Source organism: Egretta garzetta, unplaced genomic scaffold, assembly GCF_000687185.1.
Source record: "Egretta garzetta isolate BGI_Z169 unplaced genomic scaffold, ASM68718v1 scaffold44, whole genome shotgun sequence".
NCBI classification, from domain to species: Eukaryota; Metazoa; Chordata; class Aves; order Pelecaniformes; family Ardeidae; genus Egretta; species Egretta garzetta.
The window spans coordinates 956691-980369 of record NW_009259490.1 but is presented as its reverse complement, the minus strand read 5'-3'; the positions used below and the strand labels follow the sequence as shown (position 1 = coordinate 980369).

The following is a 23679-nucleotide window of genomic DNA, read 5'->3' as shown; positions in this document are numbered from 1 at the left end:
CTGCCGGGGCCCGTGGATGTGTGTGCTGGGGGGCATTGGTGCTCCCAGCACCTGGGCTGGTTAGAAGACAGCGAGACATGCAAGTACCAACTGCACCTCTGATGGCAGTGTCGATACAGTCTTGGTTTTAAAAGAAGGCTGTTTGCCTCTCATACCGGTCCCTCTAGCCTCCTGTCATGCTTTCCTAAGCTGCATTCCCTTGTTGCTTTGTTTTCAGGAGAAGCCCTGTCTCACTTAAAAAACGGTCTCATATAGAGCCGACCTCAGGTCTTGCTGGTTTCCCAGGCACGGAGCTGTTGTTCCATAGCACAAAAGTCTCTGATTCCTTGCTCTCTGTGGCAAACACCTACGTTCTATCTCTGAGATTTTGTTGTTTGTCCATTCTTCTTTTTTTTCTTTTTTTCTCTCTGATTCTCATTATTCTGGAATTGAAGTGGAAAGTAATAAGAGCAGGACAGCTGTCTCTGTTCTTCCTGACCAGTTTAATGGGTCTGTGATATCATCTTATAGCTGTTAGCACTTGAGTTTCCTTCCAGCTCTCCCCTGCCTCTCGCCTGGGTGTTGCACAAACACAAGCCTGTGTGCAGTGAGTACTGCACATACAATGGTGCTTCGTATCGAGGAATATGAGAAATATTATCCGCATAATGAATAATCCCTGGGCATCTATGAGAAGTTCTTTTCTACTGTGATGATGCTTTGTTCTCACTACCATTAAGAGTTTCTCTTGGAAAAAAGGGTGTTATACTTTCTTTCCTCCGTGCTTGTGGAAAACATGGTCATCGTGTAACATTTGCTGGGATCTACCATCCATAGGTGGACAAGGCCACTGTTCAACTTTGATCAATCCTTCATTACATAGTAAAATGCTCATGTGTGAAACAAGAAAGAGGGAAGTAAAATAAATTTGCAGTCTGGTGTTCAAGTGCTGGAACAATAAATGGTATTATTTTGACACAGAACCTTATTCTACTTGGTCTTTAGATTTTAATGATAAATGTGACGCCAATTGAGAATGGGTCCTGGCAGAAGGTCATATCACACATGCACAATTTATTTTGTTTATTCACATTATCTGTTTGAATCTGTTTCTATTTTCTTCTCTCTCTCTTTTTTTTTCCCCAAAACAAAACTAGAAATTAACTTTAGGAGTAAAGAATCAGCTATTATGCTCATACAGAAAGGAGCAGTTTGTTAGTGTCAGTGAGGTGAAGGGCTTAGGCTGGGAAAAACTTAAATTGCCAGAACACTTGCCTGTGAAGCCTTATACTGCATTTTCCTGGGATTTACTCCGAATTAATTCCTTATGTCCAGAATTACAGTCTCATTTCCAGTGGGGTGGCTGAGGATGAACATGCTCTTTATGCAGCATAAAGTTCCAGCTGTTTGCACAGATCCAGCTCTGGAATGTTGGGCTTTCTTGAATAAGCCTTGGATAAGGATGTCTTGTGGAGTTACCTTTTTTGTTTTACAGCACTAATTCCTTGTTTTCTTCTCCTTTACAGCTAGAACATATTCAGAAACACATATGGTATATGTAAGTAACACTTTTTTAATTCATTTTTGCATGCGTTTGTAACTGGTTCTGTTACGGGAGCTGATATTCTATTGGTCTCTGAAGAAAGAGACTGGAGTCTGAAAGCAGCTTTGGCACAGGTGAAGAAAGGGGGAGAGGACAGAGAGGCATCTAATGTGTGGGATTTTTTCACCCTTTGCAACTTACATAATTTCATCTATACATATATCAAGCCAGGAACTTTTTATACAGTGGCTAACAGTTGTTTGAAATAAGATGTTCAGTCCAGCAACTTGCTGTGCTAAAAAGATACCTGCAAGTGATGAGCAACCCCCCCCCTCCAAACTAACAGCCATATTTAGTTTGCTGTCCAAGTGCTACTGTCCAAGGCAATCCCTTCTAACACCTTCTTGACAAGAAAGCTTTCATTTGTTCCTTCTTGGCATCTTGGCTTTTCTCTGAAGTAGAAACAAAAATGATGATATTGATAAGTAAGCACCTGTGAACAAGAGCTTTTCTGTCTCGTAATCCCTGCTCCTTCTTCACAGCAAGCTAAGAGGCTGCTTCTGACCTTGTAACCTGTTGATGTGAGAGTAGTTCTGAGATTTGATTAAAAGCAGCAGTCTTGACAGTGAAACAGGAGGTCTATGAGAAAAGTACGCACATGTCTACTGGTTTGGGTATAAGGAAGATTGATGGCTTTTAAAAATGACCTTGCACTTTGTGGAGCCTTAGTAGGATTTCAAGAAACCAAAGTAAATAACTTTTTTTTTTTTAATACTGATGATAACCTAATCAAACTAAGGAGAATACTTCACATATTAAACAAGGAAATGATGCTTTGATAACTACTTCTGGGGGTCAGCATACCTACAGGTTCCCCAGGTGGGTGATAAGGAAAGTCCTGCCTTCATAATCCTATCATTGCTCTTGGGAAATACTTGAGGATGATATGAGCTGATATTTAAGCCTGTCACCAGGAAAAAAAAAAACCAAACCAACAACCCACTGCCTTGGTTTTGATTTGTTTTGTTTTCTCTAATTCTGTCTTAAGGACAATGTTCACTTCTGGATTTATGTGACTTCAATAGGACCTGAGGGCATTCAACAGTTTGTTGAATAACAGGTTTTTCTTAGTTCACCTAAAACGGTGGCAGCACTCTGCCCATGGCTTTTTCATGCTCTCTACAGTTACCAGTTGGCATGGCACCTTTTTAAACCAAAGAAGGACTGGAGTGTTGTTGCTGCAGGTATTTTTTTTAAACTCTCATGGATAAATGTAGGAGAAATGAAGGGGGGAAATCTCTAGTTGTAATCTCTAAAATACCCCTCCTATAATGGCTTACTAGCAATTCCAGAAGTAAATGCTGTTTACATCAAACTGGATAGCTGATCCCCTCTGTTTCTTCATGGAGTGAAATCAGATTACTTTCTCCGTGCTATGATCAGAACTGGAGTAAGAAATAAAATGAAATGTCATTGATCAGTTATATTATTATTCTAAATCTCCTCAGGATTTTTGTCTGGAAGTTCACTTTTCAGAGGACTATTGACCCAGGCTCACATGCACAATTAGGCAGGTTTTATTTCATGACTTTATTCGATTTAGAATTTGAAGATTTTTTTCTTTGCAGACATAAGCATTTGAACATTTTCATGTACTTCTCAATGAAGGTCGGACTCTCTAATAATTGACGCAGTAAACAGGTTTTTACCTCAACGGAAATGGCATCTGAGGCTGTTTTCAGAAGTAGAAACTGAGTTTTGCAAAAGCAAGTCTCCCTGTGTACTCAATGCAGAGAGAGAAAAGCTCTTCCAGAACTCTGTTCAGATTGCCTGAAACGAAGTTTCTGCTCAGAATAGCTTTTTTAATGAGTCTCTCTCTCATTTTCTCTATACTGGATACTTAGGATTGACCTAAGGAGGTTAACCTCCTTTGGCTAAATTTAGTCTGTGAATAACCCTGCCAACTCCAAACTCAGCTACTTTCATCTGGTAATGTTTCACAGCCTCTTTGCATTCATTTTGCCTGGAAATACTGATGCAGAGAGAGAAGGAGGGGTTATAAGTGTTTTACTCTATGGCTGTTTTGCTCATATCTGTCATTTTTAATTTATCTCATGTAACATTACTATTCTATGTAAAATCTTCATTCTTCATCATATATAGGTTACTGACCTGAAAGTTGTATTCAGAACATATAAGTGATTTCACTTAATTCTTCAAATAAATAGTAAAGCTACTGTAAAACTGAGGAAAAGATTTAACTGCAGACTAGGCAGATAGAGAAGGAGGTCTTGAAAGTTGAAATCATGATTCACAAGCCTAAAAAAATGAAAAGAGAAACCTTTCATCACCAACCTCCAGTTCTTCTTGCTCTCCCACCCAAATTAATTTAGTGAGGTTTTTCTTAAGCCTTTTTAATTGAAATAATTTATTTTTACCTCAAGTGCAGGTTATCATAAATCAGCAAATAAACGGCAGTTATTTTCACATTTTTATAAGAAAGCAAGAGAGCAAATAAAATTAGCTATTATGGTAAATGCATACTCCTGTAACACTGTGTTATTGCCCTAATTGTGAAGGTACCAAATTTACTAAAATCAGAAAAGGAGTAACCGTACCGGTTCTGCTTTGCTTTGCACTGATGCAAATGTGCAGCTCAGTGAGATTCACAAGGGAATTTCATAGAGAGACTGAAAAAGTCCGCCCTGGTCTAGAATCACAGCCATTGTATGCACCGAGCCTCACAAAAGCGGATGGGTTTTTAAAGCAGCAAATTACATTCCTGCGAGCCTTTAAAAAATACACGATTTGCGTTATTCATCATGTGACATTGTTTGAAGTCTATGTGGGCTGAAATGCAACGGATCTGTCACTCTGTGCTAGACTGAGAGTGGAACAGGCAATACAGTCATGCCAACCACGGCCCAGAGCGGTGATTTTCTTTTCCTGAAGCGCTGAATTGCGTTGCCAAATGATGAGGTGCCTCTTTGCAGATTTTGCTTGTACCTGATGAGGCGGTGTGAAAATTCCTGATGATGTCTGAGGCTGACCAGGTGCAGGGCATAAGGAAAAGCCATTTTTCAGTGCGCAGAAGATGGCAAGCTGTGCTCTCTAGCAATGGCTCCCATGCTGATTGATATACAAGAAGCTTGCAGGTGATATTCTGCTACAGACTAGGGCAACTAGGAGGATACCAAGATTTTCTGGAAATTTTCAAAAACAATAATTCTTTTTAATCTCTTTAAATTACCTTAAGGACATCTGCTTGTAATATAATGAATGAATAATTAAGCCAATACTTTTAAAAAGTGAACTCCAGATCATTAAAAACCAGAAACACTCAGCTGCTGTTCAAAGGTCCATCCTGCAAGAATTTATCTTAATGACAAGATCATCACTGGCTTTAATAGTGCAAGGTTATGATCTAATAATTGCTTATTACTTGCTGAGAGCTAGATCCTGATCCTAAGAAGCAGGAGTAGCTGCTTCTTAAAGACAGGGCACTCAAGGAATAAGATATTTATTTAGTTGAACAAGGATTTGGGACCTAGCCCTTAGATTCAGGACTATGGTGTCATTGCAGAAGACATAGACACTTCTGTGAGACTCCAAGGAGGCATTGGAAGCTGTGTTTGGCACACAAGAACAGATCACAAAGAGCAGATTCAGTCTCTGTCCTGTATATTCTGCTTCCAGTCCCCTAAATTGAATAAAACTGAGCAGAGTGTGTGTGTGAGTGCTCAGTGTAAGAGAAGTGGGATCTGACCTGGTGTTGTCATGACCCATGTAACACACACCAGAGTCTGACTCCATGACATGCATTCAGGAAGGGCTGAGCACATTTTCACTGCTTCAAGAGAAGATAAAATGAAAATTTTGGAGGAGTCTTTCTCCAAGTGGTGTCCCACAAACATGGTTAACAGAGCAGATGTGTCACAACTGCATTTCAGCTGGCTTAAAAATAAATTGCAAGTAGCACCCAGCAATCTCCTGTGATTAAGGTGTGGCATGTAACTGTCCTGTGCCAGCATCAGAGCCCTGGCTGCAATGGCTTTAGTACTGTCTTCTTACGCTGGAGGTGATAATCTGCATTGGCTCTCTTTTTGGTACTCTGGCTGAGACCTTGAGCTCATGTGTGTGTTCCTACCAGACCTGCTTTCTAACCTACCCAGGAAAAATTAGGTGCATTTGAATTGGAGATCCTCTTTCACTGTAGATACTTGGATAGCTCACATCTGAGCCCAGAGCATTTTAAGCTGTGTAAGTTCACAAGTTGTGTTCACCTTATTTCTGCCAGCATCAAAAGGAAGAATCTCTTGCCCAAACACAGCCCCATGAACAGCAAACACTGACATCTGATGCTGTTTAAATATTCCCAGTTCCTGTTGCCCACCCCGGGAGCCTGGACCCAACAGTCACACATTTACATCACATGAAGGAAAGAGAGGGCCTCACCCACAGAGTAGGAAAACCTCGACATCGCACAAAGCATCCATTGAGAAATAGCAAAGGTTCAGGGTAGACAGTTTCTCCAACCAAAATACCACCACCGCCAAACCCACCTCTTTGGGTGGATAGAGTTTACATAAATTGCTTACTGCCTACCTAAATAAAATCAAAGGCTATTCAGGGTGCCTGCAATATGTATCATTCAGTCAGTTATAGATACCCTGACACCTTGACCTGTTTCTTACAGTCAGGGCCTTTAGTTGCAATGAATAATCAATATTTCCTGAGTCTAGTGAATGGGATGAGATAATTGTGCAGGAAGCCTGTGTTAACTTACTTTTAAAAAAGAGTAATATGCTCTACCGCTAACGGTGTATTCCTAGGTCTGCCACCAACCTCGGGCATCACACTTGGACCACAAGTTTCAGATCTGAAAGAGAAGCAGAGATTGTCATATTTGGACATGTAAACAAAGAGCCTGGTTTCCTCAAAACCCCTTTAAAGTGTGTCAGGTGGGAACCTGAACACTGAGGTCTCTTAATCACATTGGAAGCTTTAAAGAAAGAAACTGCTGCAATGCCGTTTATAATCAGAATTGGTGAAAAACAGTGATGATTAGTTCACAGCTCCTTCTTTGAAAGAGAATCATTCAGCTTGCAGTTTTCAGCCTGGTAGCCTGAGGTCAGACCTGCTGATGAGGCAGCATCTCTAAAACCACGTAGTGCTTTATAAATGTTTGGCATTAGGATGCTGAACAGCTGCTTAAATTATGAGGGCACTGGTAAGTGAAGTTCCTACTGCCTTCTGACTGAACACAGACATTTCTCATTAAAGACCCAAATCCGCAAGGTGCTGGTCACTCTTAGCCTTCACGGTGGTTTCTTCTGAGAAGAATATCTGACTGGTTGCGAGCTCTGGTCTCTCAGTGGGAATTTAACAAGCTATTTCCATCTGTTGCTGCAGGCTGTGTTTAGAGTATGGGTTGATTTGTGACTCACGTTTCTTTTCTCTCCTTCTTTCCCTGCCCTCTTTCTCTCTCTCGTCTTCTTTCTCTGCAGAGGGGGTAAGAATGAGCCAGAACCAGAGCAACCAATCCCTCGAAAGGTGCAGATTCGTTCTCTCCCTTCCTTGGAGGATATTGATCCAGACGTGTTAGATAGCATGCACTCATTAGGCTGCTTCCGCGACCGAAACAAACTCTTACAGGACTTGTTGTCGGAAGAGTAAGCACTTGCTCAGTCTTAATACCAGTTGGGTGTCCACGGGCTGGGATGCTTATGAACCTGGGGAGAGGTAGAGATCACTTTAACGTGCATCTCACTGTGAGGGACCAGTAGCAACTTCTCGCCCTCTGGCTGCTCATTTGCTAGTGAGGTGTTGGGAGCAAGCACTAAGCTTTTCTTGCACTGTGTGTCAGAAGCTCACAGCGTGACCAGCAACGGAGGCATGGTGCTATCTCTTCCCTTGCTGCCAGGCAGGGTCACTTCCTGAAAGGATGGGCCATGCAGTCCAAATGGGGAGGTATCATTGCTCTTACTTGTGTTGGATATGCCTTTGTTGGCGAATTTTTATTTATTTCAAGCTTACGCCTGAGAACTGGTGTATTTCCTTAGAGGCTCAGGAGACCTGTCTTGCTGCTGCTCTTGGTTTGGACTTCCTGTGGACATGTTACCTCGTCCGTCCTGTGCCTCTGTTCTGTGTGTGTAACATGGGAATCATACTTCCTTTTCTCACTAGATGCTTGTTGGAGACAGCAAGATTCTCAAAAGCTTTGTGGGTTGTGTATCTAGCTGGCAGGTACATGACCACTTCCAGCTTATTTAGAATAACTATAACTGTTTGTTTGTTGAGAAGGGTTTATCTACATGTTGATGTTTTTTTCTCTTCAAATCTAAAGATTTTTCTTCTTTTTTTTCAGAGAAAACCAAGAGAAAATGATTTATTTTCTTCTGCTTGACCGGAAGGAGAGGTATCCTAGTCATGAAGATGAGGATCTTCCCCCTAGAAATGAAATAGGTACTACAGATATGACCTCTGTCACCATGAACCCATCTCAGCTAGTTCCTCTTCACCTTTTTTTTTTTTTAAATATTTACCCAAACCCTAGCATCACTGTTACCTTCCCACTGAAATAGTGTACAGTATTGGTAAGAATCCTCAGCCTGAGGCACGCAGGTCCGTTCTGTGGTTAAACGTGAAGGCTTTGAAGGCTTCTTTTTTCAGGACATGTCCATCTCACAGTGCAGAAACATCCAAGCTGGTTTTGAACCAGATCTTAAAAGAGATCATGTGGACCCACAAGCTGGATCTATGCAAGCAGATGAGGTTTAGAAGCAGTGTAGTCTAGTGGCAGAATTTTCTAATTACTAATCTACATGCAGTAGTGCAGAAATGCTGCTTCTGGACTTGAACTAGTAAGCCTGTATGGCATTGCATCCCTATAGAGTTTTACATATACGCCTTCTCTTTTCTCTAGATAAATACATACACTGATGAAAGTATGAATAATATTACATACCCGTTTATAGTACGTACATCAAACTCCCATGTTTTTAGAGTATCTTAGAAAGATTTTTAAAGCTTAATATGCAATAAGATTATATATCTTATAAAGCTCTGGTAATACCACTTTATTCCTGAAGAATTGTTCATTAGTATTTTAGGGTTCTGCTGATCACCAAGGACTTCACTAATCTAGACAACAGGAAAAATGCTTCCCTGAGGAGCTAACTATATAAGTGACTCTTGCTGTGCAGAGTGACAAAAGTTTAACTAATAAAGGATTAGTCGCTTCTATTAATGACCTGAAATAGCATTTTTACAGAGTAGCATTGTGATTTTCAGGTATTGTATTTCAGCACTTTGAAGGCTAGAAGCAAAGTGCTCTTTATTTTCACTGGAAAGCCTGGAATGTCCCAAGCCTACAGGGCAGTGGTATATTGAACTGTAAGTTTGTTAATACTCTGATGAATTATTGTCTTATCCAAGTTCCAGGCTCCAGGTCCTATATTTCTGCAGGGAAATCTCTTCTATGGGAGAAGAGATGGAAATTCTTAGTCAACACAGTAATTTTTAAACTCTTACCTGGATGGAGCTACAAAGAGAATGTTAGCAGGGATCCTATTTAAAGATGCGTAGATGTGTCAACTGCAGGTCCTGTGGTCAAAAACCCCTTGCTCAGTGCAGTTTGTCATCTAGCACTTTACTAAACAGCTTTTGGCTCAAACAGATTATCCTGCAATGTAAGGACACCATCATCTTGGTTTAGAAATGCTTTTGTCATAAGAAAAAAGGAAGATGACTCTAGAATCTTCATATCCAGCATGTAAGTGAATACATAGCTATGCCCTAAATACATCATATATCTCTCTTCCACATGCCACAGCTATTTTCATGGTTTGAACTGAAACATTGTGCTCTACTCTTGTATTTTTTTGTACAAGGAGTGAAAATGTTCTCCAGCAGGGAAACACTACTCTGAATGTATCATTGTGCCTCATCGGCACATTTTAGACGCTTTGAGCATTATTCTTTGAGTGTCTTAGGTTGTATTTCCTCTTCCACAGGGGATTTCCACCTCCTCTGTTCCCAGCAGTATCTCTGAGAACATGGGGCAAGGTTTAATTAAGAGCAGTCATGCTTATGATGAGTATCTCATCATTAGCCATTAGCAATGGCCTTGCACAAACAAAGAAGAGCAGAGAAAAAGTAACAGATTTAATAATAGCAACTTGAAGAAACCACATTCATAAGAGTTGTGCAGTACCTGAGCTCTTGCCCCCGCCTCCCCCCCACCAAAGAAAGTGCATCTCAGAGTATTTTGCTTTTTCCTCTTTTTTTGCGTGTTAGGTCTCAGAAGGGATGGATGCAGGTAAAAATATGGCCAGCTCAGACTAGCACTCTCTTCTGGTGTCCCTTTTTTATGTTTCAGCTGTATAAAGCTTTCTCAAAGGGCCGTAGAAGGGCCACCTTCACCATCTTTCTAGTCAGCTCCATTTTCTTTACCTGAAAACATAGAAAAGAGAAACTTCTCAGTAAAATGAATGAATGTCAGCTAATGTCTCCTTGAGGAAAAGGCTTTTGTGGGGTGGAGCTTTTTAATAAACCAGAGAACAAGAGATTGGGCCAGAATAGCCATATAGAATATAGGTGCCTCATCCAAACTCAGAAGTTGAACCTTTATTTCCCACCTTCCAGATCAATGTCTTCATAATTGGATCATTACCTATAGGATTCTCTCTTCCTCTGTAAAAATCCTTATGAATAGCTTCACTTTTCTGATGTGAAATAAAAGGAAAATCCATCCCCAAAACTATCACAGATCCAGACTAGGACTTGACTTTTTCTCCCCATGTGAAATATTTCCAGAGAGTCAAGAAGAGAAGGGCAAGCACCAGAGGTTTTCCTATTTTTAATTCCTGTGCTTCTGCAAAATCTTCTACTGCTTTTATATGACACCACTTCAGTCTTTATGGCAGGATGGCTGTGTATTTAACTATTTCTTTAGTATCTTTAGACTTGACAGTGATGACAGACTCAGTGCCCTGTTTTTGCTTACTCAGACCCTTTTAAAAAATATGTACCATACTTGCTACCCTCAGCCTAGTGTAGGATTGTAGCCAATTTTAAAGAGGAATCAAATACGTTTATTAGAAGTTCAACCACATTCATGCAAGCTTCTGGATATATTTTCCATCGAACCTTTGTGAATTGCTGTTGTTGAATTTATTGGTGTGTTTCACCACCTGCTCTTTTTGCTTAGTCTCTCTCTTTGATAGTTTAAAATATAGATTGGAAATCAATATCTTCCAGCATCTTGAGCATCAAGGACGGATGTAAAAGAACGATTTAGCTTGTTAGGGATATCCTTCTCTTTCTTAATTGTTTGGTTGATTCCCTCATGGTCCCTCTGGCTACTGTCCTTCTCTCAAGCTTTATTTTTCTGATGGCTGTACAAAACACTGTTATTCAAGCCTTTAGCTAATTCCTCTTCAGATTTCTTCTTCCCTCTCTTTTAATGTCCACCTTAAATTTGGCCTGTCACTTTTGTAATTGTCAGCTAAAATTCTGTTTTCTAAAGTCTTGTTTTGAACACACTTGGATCAAGTTGCCTTTTAAAATATCTGTTCATAAAATTATTTTCTTGCCTTTTTCCGTCTTTCATGTTTAGACTTTATTGTTAACTAACAGTGATGCAGTCCGAGCTTACTCATCTCCATTCTTTTGACATTAGCTGCTTTCTTCATCTTCGTTTTTCTTCCTTCTTTTTCTTTTCTTTTAAACTTTTATTAAACTCTTCCACCTCCCTTTCTAATGTCTGATATCCCTCTGCAAAACTTGTATCAACTCTCTGTTGCTGATACCAGACATAATTGCATTGCCATTGTTACGCAGCTCTAGTCACACTTCTGATACCAGCTCTTGTCCTATAGGATGAACCCTTTCTTATTCTTTGAACTTGTTTGAATAAGCAGGAGTTTGAATTATCTAAACCTTGTCCCAGCTTACTTTTGACCACTTAGACATGTGCAGCAGAAGTCACCCAGTATAACTGCTTTATTAGGTTTATTTCCCTTTGTTTTTCCCTTAACTTTATGCACTATATACTTTTCCTGATCTGGAGATCGTTACCACTACTAGTATTTTCTACTACCTTTTTATTATTGAATGTAGTTTGAAACAGAGATACAACTGATTTTTTCTAATTAATATTTAACAGGAAAATTATTACTATTAATACAAAGAATATTTGGGTTATACAGTAATGGGGTCAGTTGTTATCACTAGCCCATTTGCAATGAGCTGTCTTTGCTCATGCTCATTGTTTCAAGAATAAGCCCTGTCTTAAAGGGATCTTGTTCTAAAAAACATGATGTGAGAGGGAGAAGAAACAAGCAAGTAGATGGGGGGTGTGAGGAGGGCAAGATAATAAAAATAATACCATCAGACTAGGCAGCAGAGGTAGAATTGTCAAACGCAATATTAACTGGTTTTACAAAGGAGTCCTGACAGAGAAAGAAGCCTTAGAGGCTGGGCACTGTGAGCTTCTTTCTAACTGCAGAGGTGGTCACCCTCCACTAAAATTAAAAATGTGTCTATAAATAGAGGCAGGGAACTGAAATAGCCCAACCAAAGAAAAGAAAATCTTTCTGTATTTTTTTTCTGCCTTCCTTCTTTTTACTGTTTTGATGCCATGAGAAATGTTAGTAATAAAACATCTCAGCAGGTCTGCATTTTGTTGCCTGCTTCACCATGTGGAGGTGTGTATGGTTTGGCAAGTCACCTAGGAACACTTTCTGCAGTGTGGTTTGGTATCTAAAGACTCATTTCAGAGCAATTTAGGTGCTCCTCAGAACCTCGCTAAATGTTTGTCAGCACCTTTAGGAATGAATTGCCTTTAAATATCTCATTCTTATGCCTCAGTTTTCACTCTGCAAAGTGAAAGTAGCACTTCAATACCTCATAGAAATGTTAGACAATAAAAAGCATAAAGCACTTCAGTTACTATAGCAGTAAAAGCTGTACGATAACCTCTGAGATAAATTTTAGTAGCTCTCATTGGAGATTCATCTCAGGTAGACAAATATGTTTAATTTGTAATGCTGAAGGAGGAAAAATATAAAGCAGCGGGGAAAACATGAAATCTAATCCTAGAGATGCAAAAAAAGGTATGTTTTCAGAGGAGAATGCAATTCTGAGTTCAGAGTGTACTCATGTCTCTGTGTCACATTTAATCTAGCTAGCAGGGACATTGAAGGCAAGCTCTAGCAACTTGAGTACATATACAGGATCTGTAGATGGCATATACTCTGCCTAACAGCTTGTGCTATAGCCCATGCTGTCATCTTGTTATTACTGTTATTAGCTTTGTAAGGTAATTTCTGCATGCTATGCTCTAGTTGTACCTTTATTTTACAGTGCTCATACATTCAGGGCAGTAGCAGTGCTCCTTCTGTCTGTAGATGGATTGCAACTTCTGTCTTAATGTTTGCAAATTTGGAAGAAGGGACAGACTGCAAATTATCATCTCCATCACAAAGATACTTGTCTCTGTAGGGAAGGTGTGAGAGTGAGATGGTTGAGAGAGGATTTAACCAACCTGTGTGAGGTAAGTCACAGCCGAATTCAGCTGACAGCATTTTCTTTTCATAAAGATCCCCCCAGAAAGCGTGTGGACTCCCCAATGCTGAACAGGCATGGGAAGCGGCGGCCAGAAAGGAAGTCGATGGAGGTTCTCAGTGTGACAGATGGCGGCTCCCCAGTCCCTGCTCGCAGAGCTATTGAAATGGCACAACATGGACAGAGGTGGGTCTCTTCTTTACCCAGGAGTCCTGCCTGTCTGGGTTTGCTACCCACTTTTACGTTACACATACAAAGGAGCTGTGGAGCTTTTCTATTCACACCGGCACTCATTACAACTTCCAAGCACATTTGCAACATGATCTGGCAGCCAGCAGCCCTTATGCACACAGGACCAGAAGTCCTGCCAGGGACTTAAGGGTTCTGTTTGCTTGCAGCTATTGCTCAAGAAACCACCACGTTCTCTGGGCAAGATTCATCTCATCTCTTTTTAATTGTCAAGAACATAGGCATTCAGTCTAAGCTTGTGATACAGGCTGCCACTCTTGACAATGGGGACAGATGAGGGCTTTGGGAGGTCTCAGATACATATGTCCTCTGTTCCAACAATCTTAGACAGGATAAATTACCCTCTGGTTGTTCCTCTCTGTCTCCATAGCCTACAACAGGAATCTAGATGACTATCCTGGATTAGGTGTCTAGCTCTTGGGCACCCAAAGTTAGATGAGATGAACCCCACCCTCCATGTCATCAGTACAGCTTGAATCTGGAAAACCCTGTCTAGGCATCTGTAGATGCCTCTGAAATGTGCTGTGAGAGCCAGCATGCATCTGACCCACATAAATTACCACATGCCTGTAAAGTGATGGAATATGTATAATTTTGCCTCTTATCTATCAAAGAAAGTGTCGTTTTTATGGAGCAACAGAAGAGGAAAGTGGTGTCTCCTCAAAGCAGGTTCTGGGAGAGTAAGTGAACCATGGAAGTTCACTTACGTGAACCATGGAAGTTGCTTCCTCAGTCCCTATGACTAGCCTAAGGGAAGCACGTGAATTTGGATTCACACTTGCATAAATCAATCAATATAAAAGAACACTTCACATAATATGTATGCTGATAATGCTGTAACTTCTGTTTCAGCTTTATGACATGATTTTTTTGTTCAGCTGTTAAGATCTGCTCAAAAAGAGCCTGCTGTGCCCAAAAACTCTCTTTGCTGACTGAGGACCGGGTGAAGAAAATGAAATAATTTCACGTCCAGAGGCCCCTAGAATTGCTGGAAAGTTTTGCTGGCAACTGTTAACAGTTCTATCTACATAGAAAATATGGTGATTTCCAGAATCTGCTAGGACTTATCTCAGACTGGATATGTGGCCTTGAGATACCCTACCATAAAGATTTTTTCATTGTAGTGTAGGTTGGAAACATGTCTTGAATATGTGCTTTGCTTTGAGGTCTGGGTGAAGGAAGTGTTCAGGACAGGGTGCGCTCAGTGTTCCTCACAAGCCTCCAAATGATGAGGTTGAACGCAACACTGACAAACAGTTGCTCACTCCTTATTCAGCTTGCAGTGTTTAATCTGGTACCTGGTACATGCATTGGCGATGAAGCTCCCAGAGCCAGACAGAGGTGAATCACTTTTCCCCCACCCAAAGGCTGCCTGTGAGTTGCAGTACTCTGCAGCTGTTTACAGTAAGTGTCCAACCGGGTGGAACAAATGGGAGGTGTTAGATTGATCCCGAAGTTTTCTGAGAGCTGAAACCTTCTCTTCCAGCTTTCAGCTTTGACTTTGGATTCAAAAGTCTGAAGAGGCAAAGCTGTGTCTTGCTATCCAAAGTATTTCTTTTGCTTTTAAATGTCTCAGGGAATTCTGCACATGAGGGAACAATTGAAGTCAAAAGGTCTGAGATGAGTTCAGAGCAGAGGCATATCCAGGCTACATATCAGTAAAGAAGGGCTTTGGCTTAAGGAGGAGGTGAAGCCTGCCAGGCACAAAAGAGATACGGGGCAATGCACAACGCAATTCAGGGCTGGACATAAAGGTGTGATTAAGGGTGGAGAAAGGGATGTAACAACACGGTGATTGATGATGATGGGCTTGGTAGTGCTTGTTTTGGAAGGGGTTAAAGGGAAGATGTTATTTTACTCCACGTGTGAGCTTCCATAATTCATACCATCCACGTCCACAGATGACACCGGCACATTTTGTGTTGCTGGCAGCACAGTCGTTTATAACGTGAACTGGCTTCATTAACGAACACTACTGCATGGGGATTGTCTGGGGACGATGCATTGCTGATGGGGCACCATCTGTCAGAACAGTCAGTAACAAAATGACAAGTGCCTTCCACCAAGAGTGGGGGATATTTAATGGCTAGTCGCATATTCTATTCCATGAAATGGCCCACTGACAGTGGATTTTACAGCAGTAGGGCTTAGATCCCAGGAGTGGATGCTTTTTTAAGAATGACATTTTTTGGTCTCAACAAATGACTATTCAGTGCTTTTATCCTACAATACTAAGAAGACAGGGAGGTGGACCATGGAAACAGGTCTCATGTTTAGACACAGATGATGTGTAAACATCTGGAGACACAGAGCCATTGCTTCTTTCTTCAGCTGGCAGAGATACTCCTCTAACCAGTGGGCAGAGCACACCCATGTGTCTTGTGATTTAGTCCTATTGTCCTCTTTCCCAGTAATAACCCGATATTTGCTTGCATAAAGGGGATTTATGTTATAACCTCTGGCTTATGTGTCTGTGTGATGAACTGTGCTTTTGGTAACCATGTGGGGACCCTACAGGTATCTAGTCTTGGCTTGTTTAAGGGCATATCTTTCCACTGAGATTTGAAACTTGGCAGCCTTCAGTCCTACAGGGTGGAAAGTATTAAGTGAAAAGCATAATCCTTCAGTGACTTAGTTTTCGATAACGAAGGAGGGGAACTTAGCACAGAGGCTGCTTGTAGAGCTTACATCCTCCTCGAAATGCTTGTGCTGACCTCTCCAAGTACTCTCCATTCGGTCTTTGTATACGGCAAAGTTAGTATGCACAAACACCAGCCACCCTAAAACTGGTGGCTAAGTTTTGTTAATTCTTGGTTTTCCCTGCTAGTTGTCAACTAAATGGGTTCATAATTACATTTTAATTGCTTCTGCTGTTGTGGTATCCACACCTTTCAAACTATCTGCTATTGCATTGAAATGTCAAAAGAAAAGAGGTAGATTCTGAGCTTAGTTTAACACCAGCTAATTTGTCCCTTGTGCCAAAATCACACAGACTAGGAAGAGTTCCATGGGAGCTAGAATCCCTCGCGGATATGCCAGAAATTTTCAGCAGCTCTGCTGTGAGAGTCCAAAAACTGTTCTAAAATGGGCTTCATTAACTATTCATTTTCTTCTGGTTATTGAAGTGGATAGCTTGCATGAAAGATCAGCTAACATTAGGAAGCAGTGTTCTGTGAAACAGTGAAGCATTACCAGTGAAACATATTGTAGAGAGCTGCACCTTTAGCAACGCATAGGGAATTTTGCTTCTAAGCTTCAGGGATTCAGACCCAAGATGATAAAGAAGGGCATTTCTCTATACACTGAGTACAGGGGAGAGAGTTGGGAGTAAGTGGTAATGGACCCTACAAATTAGAATACAAAATGGATTACTGTTCCTCTAAGAGGCTCTATGGTCTGATTTTAACATTTTCCCAGATTGTGCTTAGTATTGAGGTCTTCTAGAAAAGTCTGAATAATAAGTGCCTTGCAATTTGTGCTTTCAGGCATGTTCTATTTTCCCTGGACAATGTGACAAAGTAGATGGTACCTGGGTTTTCAATTGGATAAAGGAGAGCAGGGGTTACAAGGATGTATGGAGGAAGTCATCTTAGACCTTAGAAGTCAGGGGAAGATGATGAACTTCAGTGCTGTGTAAGCTTGAGCCATAGTTGGAAAGTAAAAGAAAAGTTTTTCAGAGCATTGCTTAAAAAGGGGAGGATGGGTTGGGGGGCTGGGTGTCCAGCATTGCTTCAGGTGACTCTCTTTTATGAATGTCCACACTAGTAACTCTGTTTTCTCGCTTTGTTCCTGCCATAGTAAAACAATGTTCAGTAAAAGCCTGGATATCTCTGAAGCCAATCCCAAATTCAACAAAGAAGAAAGGTATAAACACTGACAATATGTTCCTCTCCTCTACCTCACTGCTGAGACCTTAAAGATGCAGTACTTACCTTCTCTGTGTGGGGACATATGTTCTCTCTTTAGAGAGAAACAAAGAGGGTGGGATATTTACAGCCCCACACCACATATATTTTTGTACAGTACCATTTATTTGAGGCTATTCCCAATGCAGCCTGTGACTGTACCAACATTTTCCCCACTAAAATTTCATCTACTGCTACTTCTGGTTCAGTTCTGCCATGAGTGAGGACACCCAGGGTAGAAGACATATTTGCTAAGACTGCTTTGGGAAGGATTGGAATATAAAACACAAGGAAAGCCCAGAGTGCTCCACTCCCAGCACTAGAAACAGCAGCACAACTAAGTCAGTGACAACGATGGTAGGAAACTTTGGAAATCCTATCTGACAGAGCAAAATATTAAGTGCCTGTAGGTAAGAGACAAACTCCTTAAGACTGCCCTGGCTGCACCAGAGAATACAAGAGGAAAAGATGATTGAAGATAGAGTTTTTGGAGGATGATTCCAATCTAGCACTTCAAGTGACAAATGGTGAGGCATGACAAAAACTATTAATAGAGGCACAGTGGAAGACATGCAGGCCACCAGATTTAGGGAGTTTAAGTGGACTCATGTGGGTCCATGAACAAAAAACCAAGTTTAGACTTTTGGGAAGGTTTTTAGTGGACATGTTGTTCCTAAAATTTTGGTCTCAGAGGAAGATAATTTTTCTCTAATGTTAAAAGCTGGCATCCCAATGGATAATTCTTTATAAAAATGTAATTGTTACACATTTTGGACAAACACTTAGCTTACCCAAAGTTTAGAAGTGTTTCATATGATTCAAAAAGGGGGAAGCAGTGGGTTCCTTAAAGGAACCTATGGACTTGACAAACCATTCTTCTTTTCATTTCCCCTTTTAATAGAAACCTTTCTGTTTAAAGGTAAATGTGGCCTTTAAGCCTCAGGAGACTTGTAGGATGTGTGAAGGATGTGCCCTGTTTTGGCAGATTGAGGCAGTCCTTTGTGGGCAGTATGTCAAGTCTTCAACCTTCCACAATGAAGAACATCGTGCCTGTGCAGGAGAGATTGTGCCTCACGTGGTGTGTAAAGCACCCTCTTTAAGATGCCATACATACAACAAGCATTGGATCCGAACTGTTAGAACCTCTAAGTTTCACAGCCATGAAGAAGTAGTGATTATACAGTCTTTAGTGGCTGGACTTTCCTGGACTGTTACCAAAGACATGGAAATTCCTGTTCCTTTCTCTGATTCCCCCTATATGTAAGTTCTGTTCTTGAACGTGTGGCACTTTTGCATTAAAAGTTAGTCTGAAACTACTTCAGAGATTAGCTTTTCCGTGGTAATTAAAAATCAGGTCCAGAAAGAGAAGTGCAGAAATTTTATCTGTGAGAGAAGGGTCTTTCAGCAGATGTTGCCAGCATTGTCCCTCTGTCCTTCTCTAGCAGCTGCTATAGCTGTGTTAGTAGAAGAGGAAATGACCCTTCAGTAAGTGCTGGGGAAATTCCTTAAATACACATGGGATGGGCATTTTGTGTTCCCTCCCAAAGGTGACATTTTTCAGGGTACAGAAAGAGAAAGTCAGGGCACTGCATGAGGATCACCCAGGTTCCTTCTCATTGAAGGACCAGGCTGATTTTTGGAGGATCCCATTGCAGTGGTCTTACCTCCCTCACACTTCTAAAGAGTTAGGATGAAGGACCTCAGTGACGGGAAAGTAAGAGGACCTGGATTCTGGATCTGTGCACAGCCACATGAAAGAAAGGGATAGGCAGCAAAGAGAACCCCAGCAAAATGGGGCCAGCTAATCATGGTGGCCATTAAATTTTTGGCCAGTGTTTAATTATCCAACTTTATCATGTCTTTTTTAAAGGAATACTGCATCTTTAAGGGTCCCTTCCCTCTAGATGCACATGGTTGTCTTAGTAGCTGAGGCCACTGTCCCTTTCTTTTTCTTTTTCTTTCTTTCTGACTTTCTCTTTCACTCCCTCTTTCAGTGCTTCTCTTCTTCTGTATCTGGGTTGCTGCAGCTCCGTAGTTCACTTGCTTCAGTATTGTAGGGAATGCACATGTCTGCGCTTCTGGGTCTATTGTGTCCTGGGATTGTTCATTTTTTTTAAACCTCATTTCCCTCTTCCTTTTCCCTATTGTCAATTTGCTTTCCATTCTCTTTGTTAACCTCTTCAGTGCCTTCCCTGTTGGGAAAATGACTTGAAAGAAAAATTAATCAACCGTCTTGCACCCATTCTATTTACATTTTAATATTCAGCATGTGTAAATATGGGTGTATTTTCTGTATAAATATACACACACGTTCCAATATGCAATGGGTGTCAATTTGCTCTTCTCAGTTACATCGCTGTAGATAGATTTGTACGAGTACAATTGAGGACAGCATTTGTCCCTAAATATATACATATATATGTATTTGTATATATATGAATTAGATCTTACCCAAATTTGCACTCCAGGCCGAAATACAAATGGAGTGTCACTCAAACACATGAAAAAATTACTGTAATGCTTCTTTCCACTTCTCTATCAATGCATAGCACAACAGCTTTTTCTTTCTATTCTAACTATGTTTTAATTTTACCTCTTCTCAAAACCGCCTTGCATTGCCCAGACCAGCGTTTGCAATGTTGATGTAACGGAAGCATGGCTAGTTGCACTGAGCAGTAAACTGTGAAATCTACTGGGCATATATTAAATTTGGCATTTCTGTTGGTGACCGTCTTGTGGAGAATGGATTTTCCTCACCCAGCCAGAGGTAGCTCTGGCAGCTTGGGAGCCTGTTATTGAAAATTGAGAGAATGAGAGAGAGAAAGGGACAGAGAGGAAAAAAAGCGTTGCATATGACTTGAAAATAATTTGGCTTAATAGCACACCAGATTTTTTTTTTAATTTCTAATCTCATTTTTGTTGATGTGAAAAGGTGATGACACTTTCCTGAGTTTGCTTACCTGCACCCCTGAAAACTTAATAACCTGACTATTCTTTTTGATTTTGAATGCTTTAGTTAGTAGTGAAAAATTAAGAATACTGAAGTTTTTGATTGTCGCTAGGCTTCAAAGTTAACATGCCAGAGATTCATTTGCTTTTAGAGCTGCTGTTTCAGACTCTTTTCAGCACAGCATTGATTTATTCTCCATTCACATGTGAAAGATTTTCTTTCCAACCTTTAAGACCCAGAAACTGAATTTATTTTAAATGAAAAATGAGATCCTGGAGCACAAGATGGCATCCACAGAGATAAGTGCCGGGTTGCTGAGCTGGTATGTTCTAGCTGATCTGAATTCCTGACTATAAAACCATCATGACTAATAAGCCAGTATCAAAGCAGATTCACAGCTTGAGCTACAATCTTGTACCCTGGGCTCCCAAGCTGGCTCAGAAATGCATGCTTTAATAACCAATACGTTTCACAGTTCATTCGTGGCAAAAAAGTACTTCTTACCAGGCCAGCTTGGGGGACAGAGGGACACTACACTGAGCAAACTAGAGACAAAAAGAACACTTTTGTTGATAACAGTCTGATATAACTGTGCCTTATGTAAGAGGCAGAAAAGAAATGCAGCATGAAGTATGAACCCGGTTGCTCTGCTGACTACTTTAATTGGGATTTGGCTGGGAATTTTTTTTTTACAGCCTTAGTATGTCCCTCTCCATATTCTGTAGTGCCAAAGTTGGATGTGTCTGCAATATTGTGAGCAGGACAAAAGTTATTTTCTTGTAAATGAAACTGTCCCCCTAGTGTTCCTGGTCTCTGAAGATGTAGGCACCAGTGGCAATAATTATGACCGTTCAGTTCTCCAAACAGTATTTCACTCTGCTTTTCCTACTCTTCTCTCCACCTGCCTCCACATCCCTCTCTCTTTCTTTCTCTCTCTCCCTCTCTCTTCGTTTTCCCTTTCCGAGGATGGCGAGTGCTGATCCGTTGGGGTAAGCTCTAGTTTTGGATTATTCCTGTTGTGGGACCTGTTGTATCTTGTAGAGAAACTTTTCATTTGCACTTTACAAATACAATACAGGCTGATAGACTTCAGTGAGTGAGGCTTTACAGCAGGGAGAGAGAGAGAGAGAGGTGGGAAGAAGCATTTTTGGTGCTTTTATGTGTATTTGTGCACTTTTATGTTGGAGTCACACTCCATATAATTTACTTTTGGGTTCTTTTTGTTCTTTTGTTTGTCTCTGTTTCAATGTCTGTGGGCACAGAGAACTATCCTCAGACACTGTGCAGGTACCAGGACACCTTCCGAGAATGAAACCCCTTTCTCCGTTTAGCCCTTTTTGTATCTGTTTGGTACCCTCCAGTTAATTTTTGTCCTAATTTATCCTTTTTTCTTCTTTTTTTTTAAGATGAAGCTGAATCCCATCCATGTTATTCAAAAAATGCTGGGTATTCCCTCTCTTTTTAGTATATGTTTTCTTAAGAGGTGAACAGATGGCCCTAGAGACAGATATATCTTCAAAGCTCTTTATTTTCAGTAAAAAGTATATAGGTATAACTAGGAATGCAGTCACGCTTCAAATTAAAGTTCCATTTATAAATACTTAACAGAAGGAGAATATTTTATTAAAAATGATTTAATGAAAATATTGTAATAGATCACTACAGACTACAGCGAAAGCTTATTGAGAGGGCACGTACTGAGAAAGCTAATTAGCACCAGTAACATTTGCTTCTCATGTTTGTAAGCATGCTTTGCTATTTATTAATTCTTTCTAAACCGTTTATAAATGGACCTTTAGTATAATTGGCCAATTAAGGAAGGTGGTGCTCTTTAACATCACCTTCTGTGTGCGCTGAAAGGAAGAAGAGGTGTGTTACCAACACCTGTGGTCCTTTCTCTGTACTCTTTGTACGCCTTCATCTTACAAGCGGTTATCACCATGAGTAGACCTTCTGACAAGCATAAGTATTCCCCATAAGAGGTGTTAGAGTGAGTATTATTTGCATGGCTGGGACTGTAAGACAGTGGAGCATCAAAGATATTCTATTCATATTCCCTAGATCAGGGAGGAAGGAAGGAGTTTGTATCTTTTGGACACCCAAGAGTAATAGTGATGAGATGTCGAAACACACAGTGCCTGACTGCTCACCTATTGCATACCAATTCAGATAATTTTCAGGGGTCTCATACCCTGAAATACAGCTCAGAATTTTTTGGTTTTATTTGAGTGAGCAAGCAAAGAGGAGTATCAAATTCCACCCAATTTATGCTTGAAACAAAGGAGAAGTTGGCTGGATATTTTGCGATGACTTTCAAAACTACACATGGAATCAAACCAATTCAAAATTTCTAAGGCATTTCACCCAGGGACACAAGTCTGATGCATTACTGCACGCTGCATGCATGCTGCAGGCTCTCCTTGGAAGCATGGCTCCAGCTTGACCAGCTAAGAGGCTGTATTCAGCATCCTGGTAAAACTGTGCTATGAAAGCAAGTTCTGCTGGGACTGCAATAAGGTACCAAACTCCCCTTTGATTGTAAGAAAAATTTCTGTGAAATGGTTATTCAAAGAGGAAACAAATGCCAAATCTGACCCAAATGTTTAATGCTGGCTGTGAAGCCTTTAAACTCTACTGATGTGTACTGATGCACCTTTTAAAGCTCTTGAAAATGAATCTGAGTGAAGGGCTATATGGAGGTGCCCTGTACATGTGCTGTATGTGTAGTACTGTTACCAGGTCAGCTGTGCTTTTCCTTCTTGTATTTCTCTCTGCCTACACCTCAGCAGTGTGAGAGGCTTCAGCCCTTCAGCTCTTACAGCTCTCAAGAAATTCTGTGAAACCAGCTGGAAACTGGATTCCAGCTCCTTAATTTCACCAGCAAGAGACCATTGGTCCAATATAAATCGGGCCTCGCATGGCTTCCCCTTTGATAGCAGCTGGCTAAAATGAGTAAAAAATTATTTTAAAAGAAAGGAACTTTGAATTATCAAATAAATTGAATAAGGTATAAAATCACCACATCTACAAACTACAGCTTCCACACACACATTTCATTTCAGTCCTTGGCCTCTCTCTTTCGTAGCTCAGTTGTCTCTAGATTATTGTCAGTCTCTGAGATGGGAGGAATAGTCTGCAATGGTCTCAGTGCCCACCTTATGTTGAGAGTGCTCTCTACATCTTTCCCCTCCTAAACCTTGGGTCTAGCTCCCCTATGGTTTTTTTCTTAATTCCTCCCTCCAGGCTTGGCAAAACAACTATGTAACTTTGGAAGGGACTAAAAAAATCTCTTCTTGCGTCTCTAAATCTGGCAATTTTCTTTGAGGGAATGCTCTTTATCTGAGCAACTGCATTAACTTTTCTGCTTGTATTTTCAACAACTTTTTTGATGGCTTCCATTGAGTTAGTTCCCAAGCATACAGCAATGCAAAACAGAGCAAAATGAGTCACACACAATGTTCGTAGTTTCCTAGATTGTTGCATTT

At 40.7% G+C, this 23679-nt stretch overlaps 1 protein-coding gene across 1 annotated transcript in view; it reads left to right on the top strand.

Annotated features, from left to right (window-relative positions):
• BRSK2 (BR serine/threonine kinase 2) overlaps positions 1–23679 on the top strand; it is a 317924-nt gene that overhangs the window by 256146 nt on the left and 38099 nt on the right. The window contains exons 9-12 of the mRNA XM_009637298.2: positions 1506–1537; positions 7030–7194; positions 7890–7987; positions 13126–13276. Coding sequence (XP_009635593.1) covers positions 1506–1537; positions 7030–7194; positions 7890–7987; positions 13126–13276 — 446 coding nt within the window. The remainder of the gene's footprint in view (positions 1–1505; positions 1538–7029; positions 7195–7889; positions 7988–13125; positions 13277–23679) is intronic.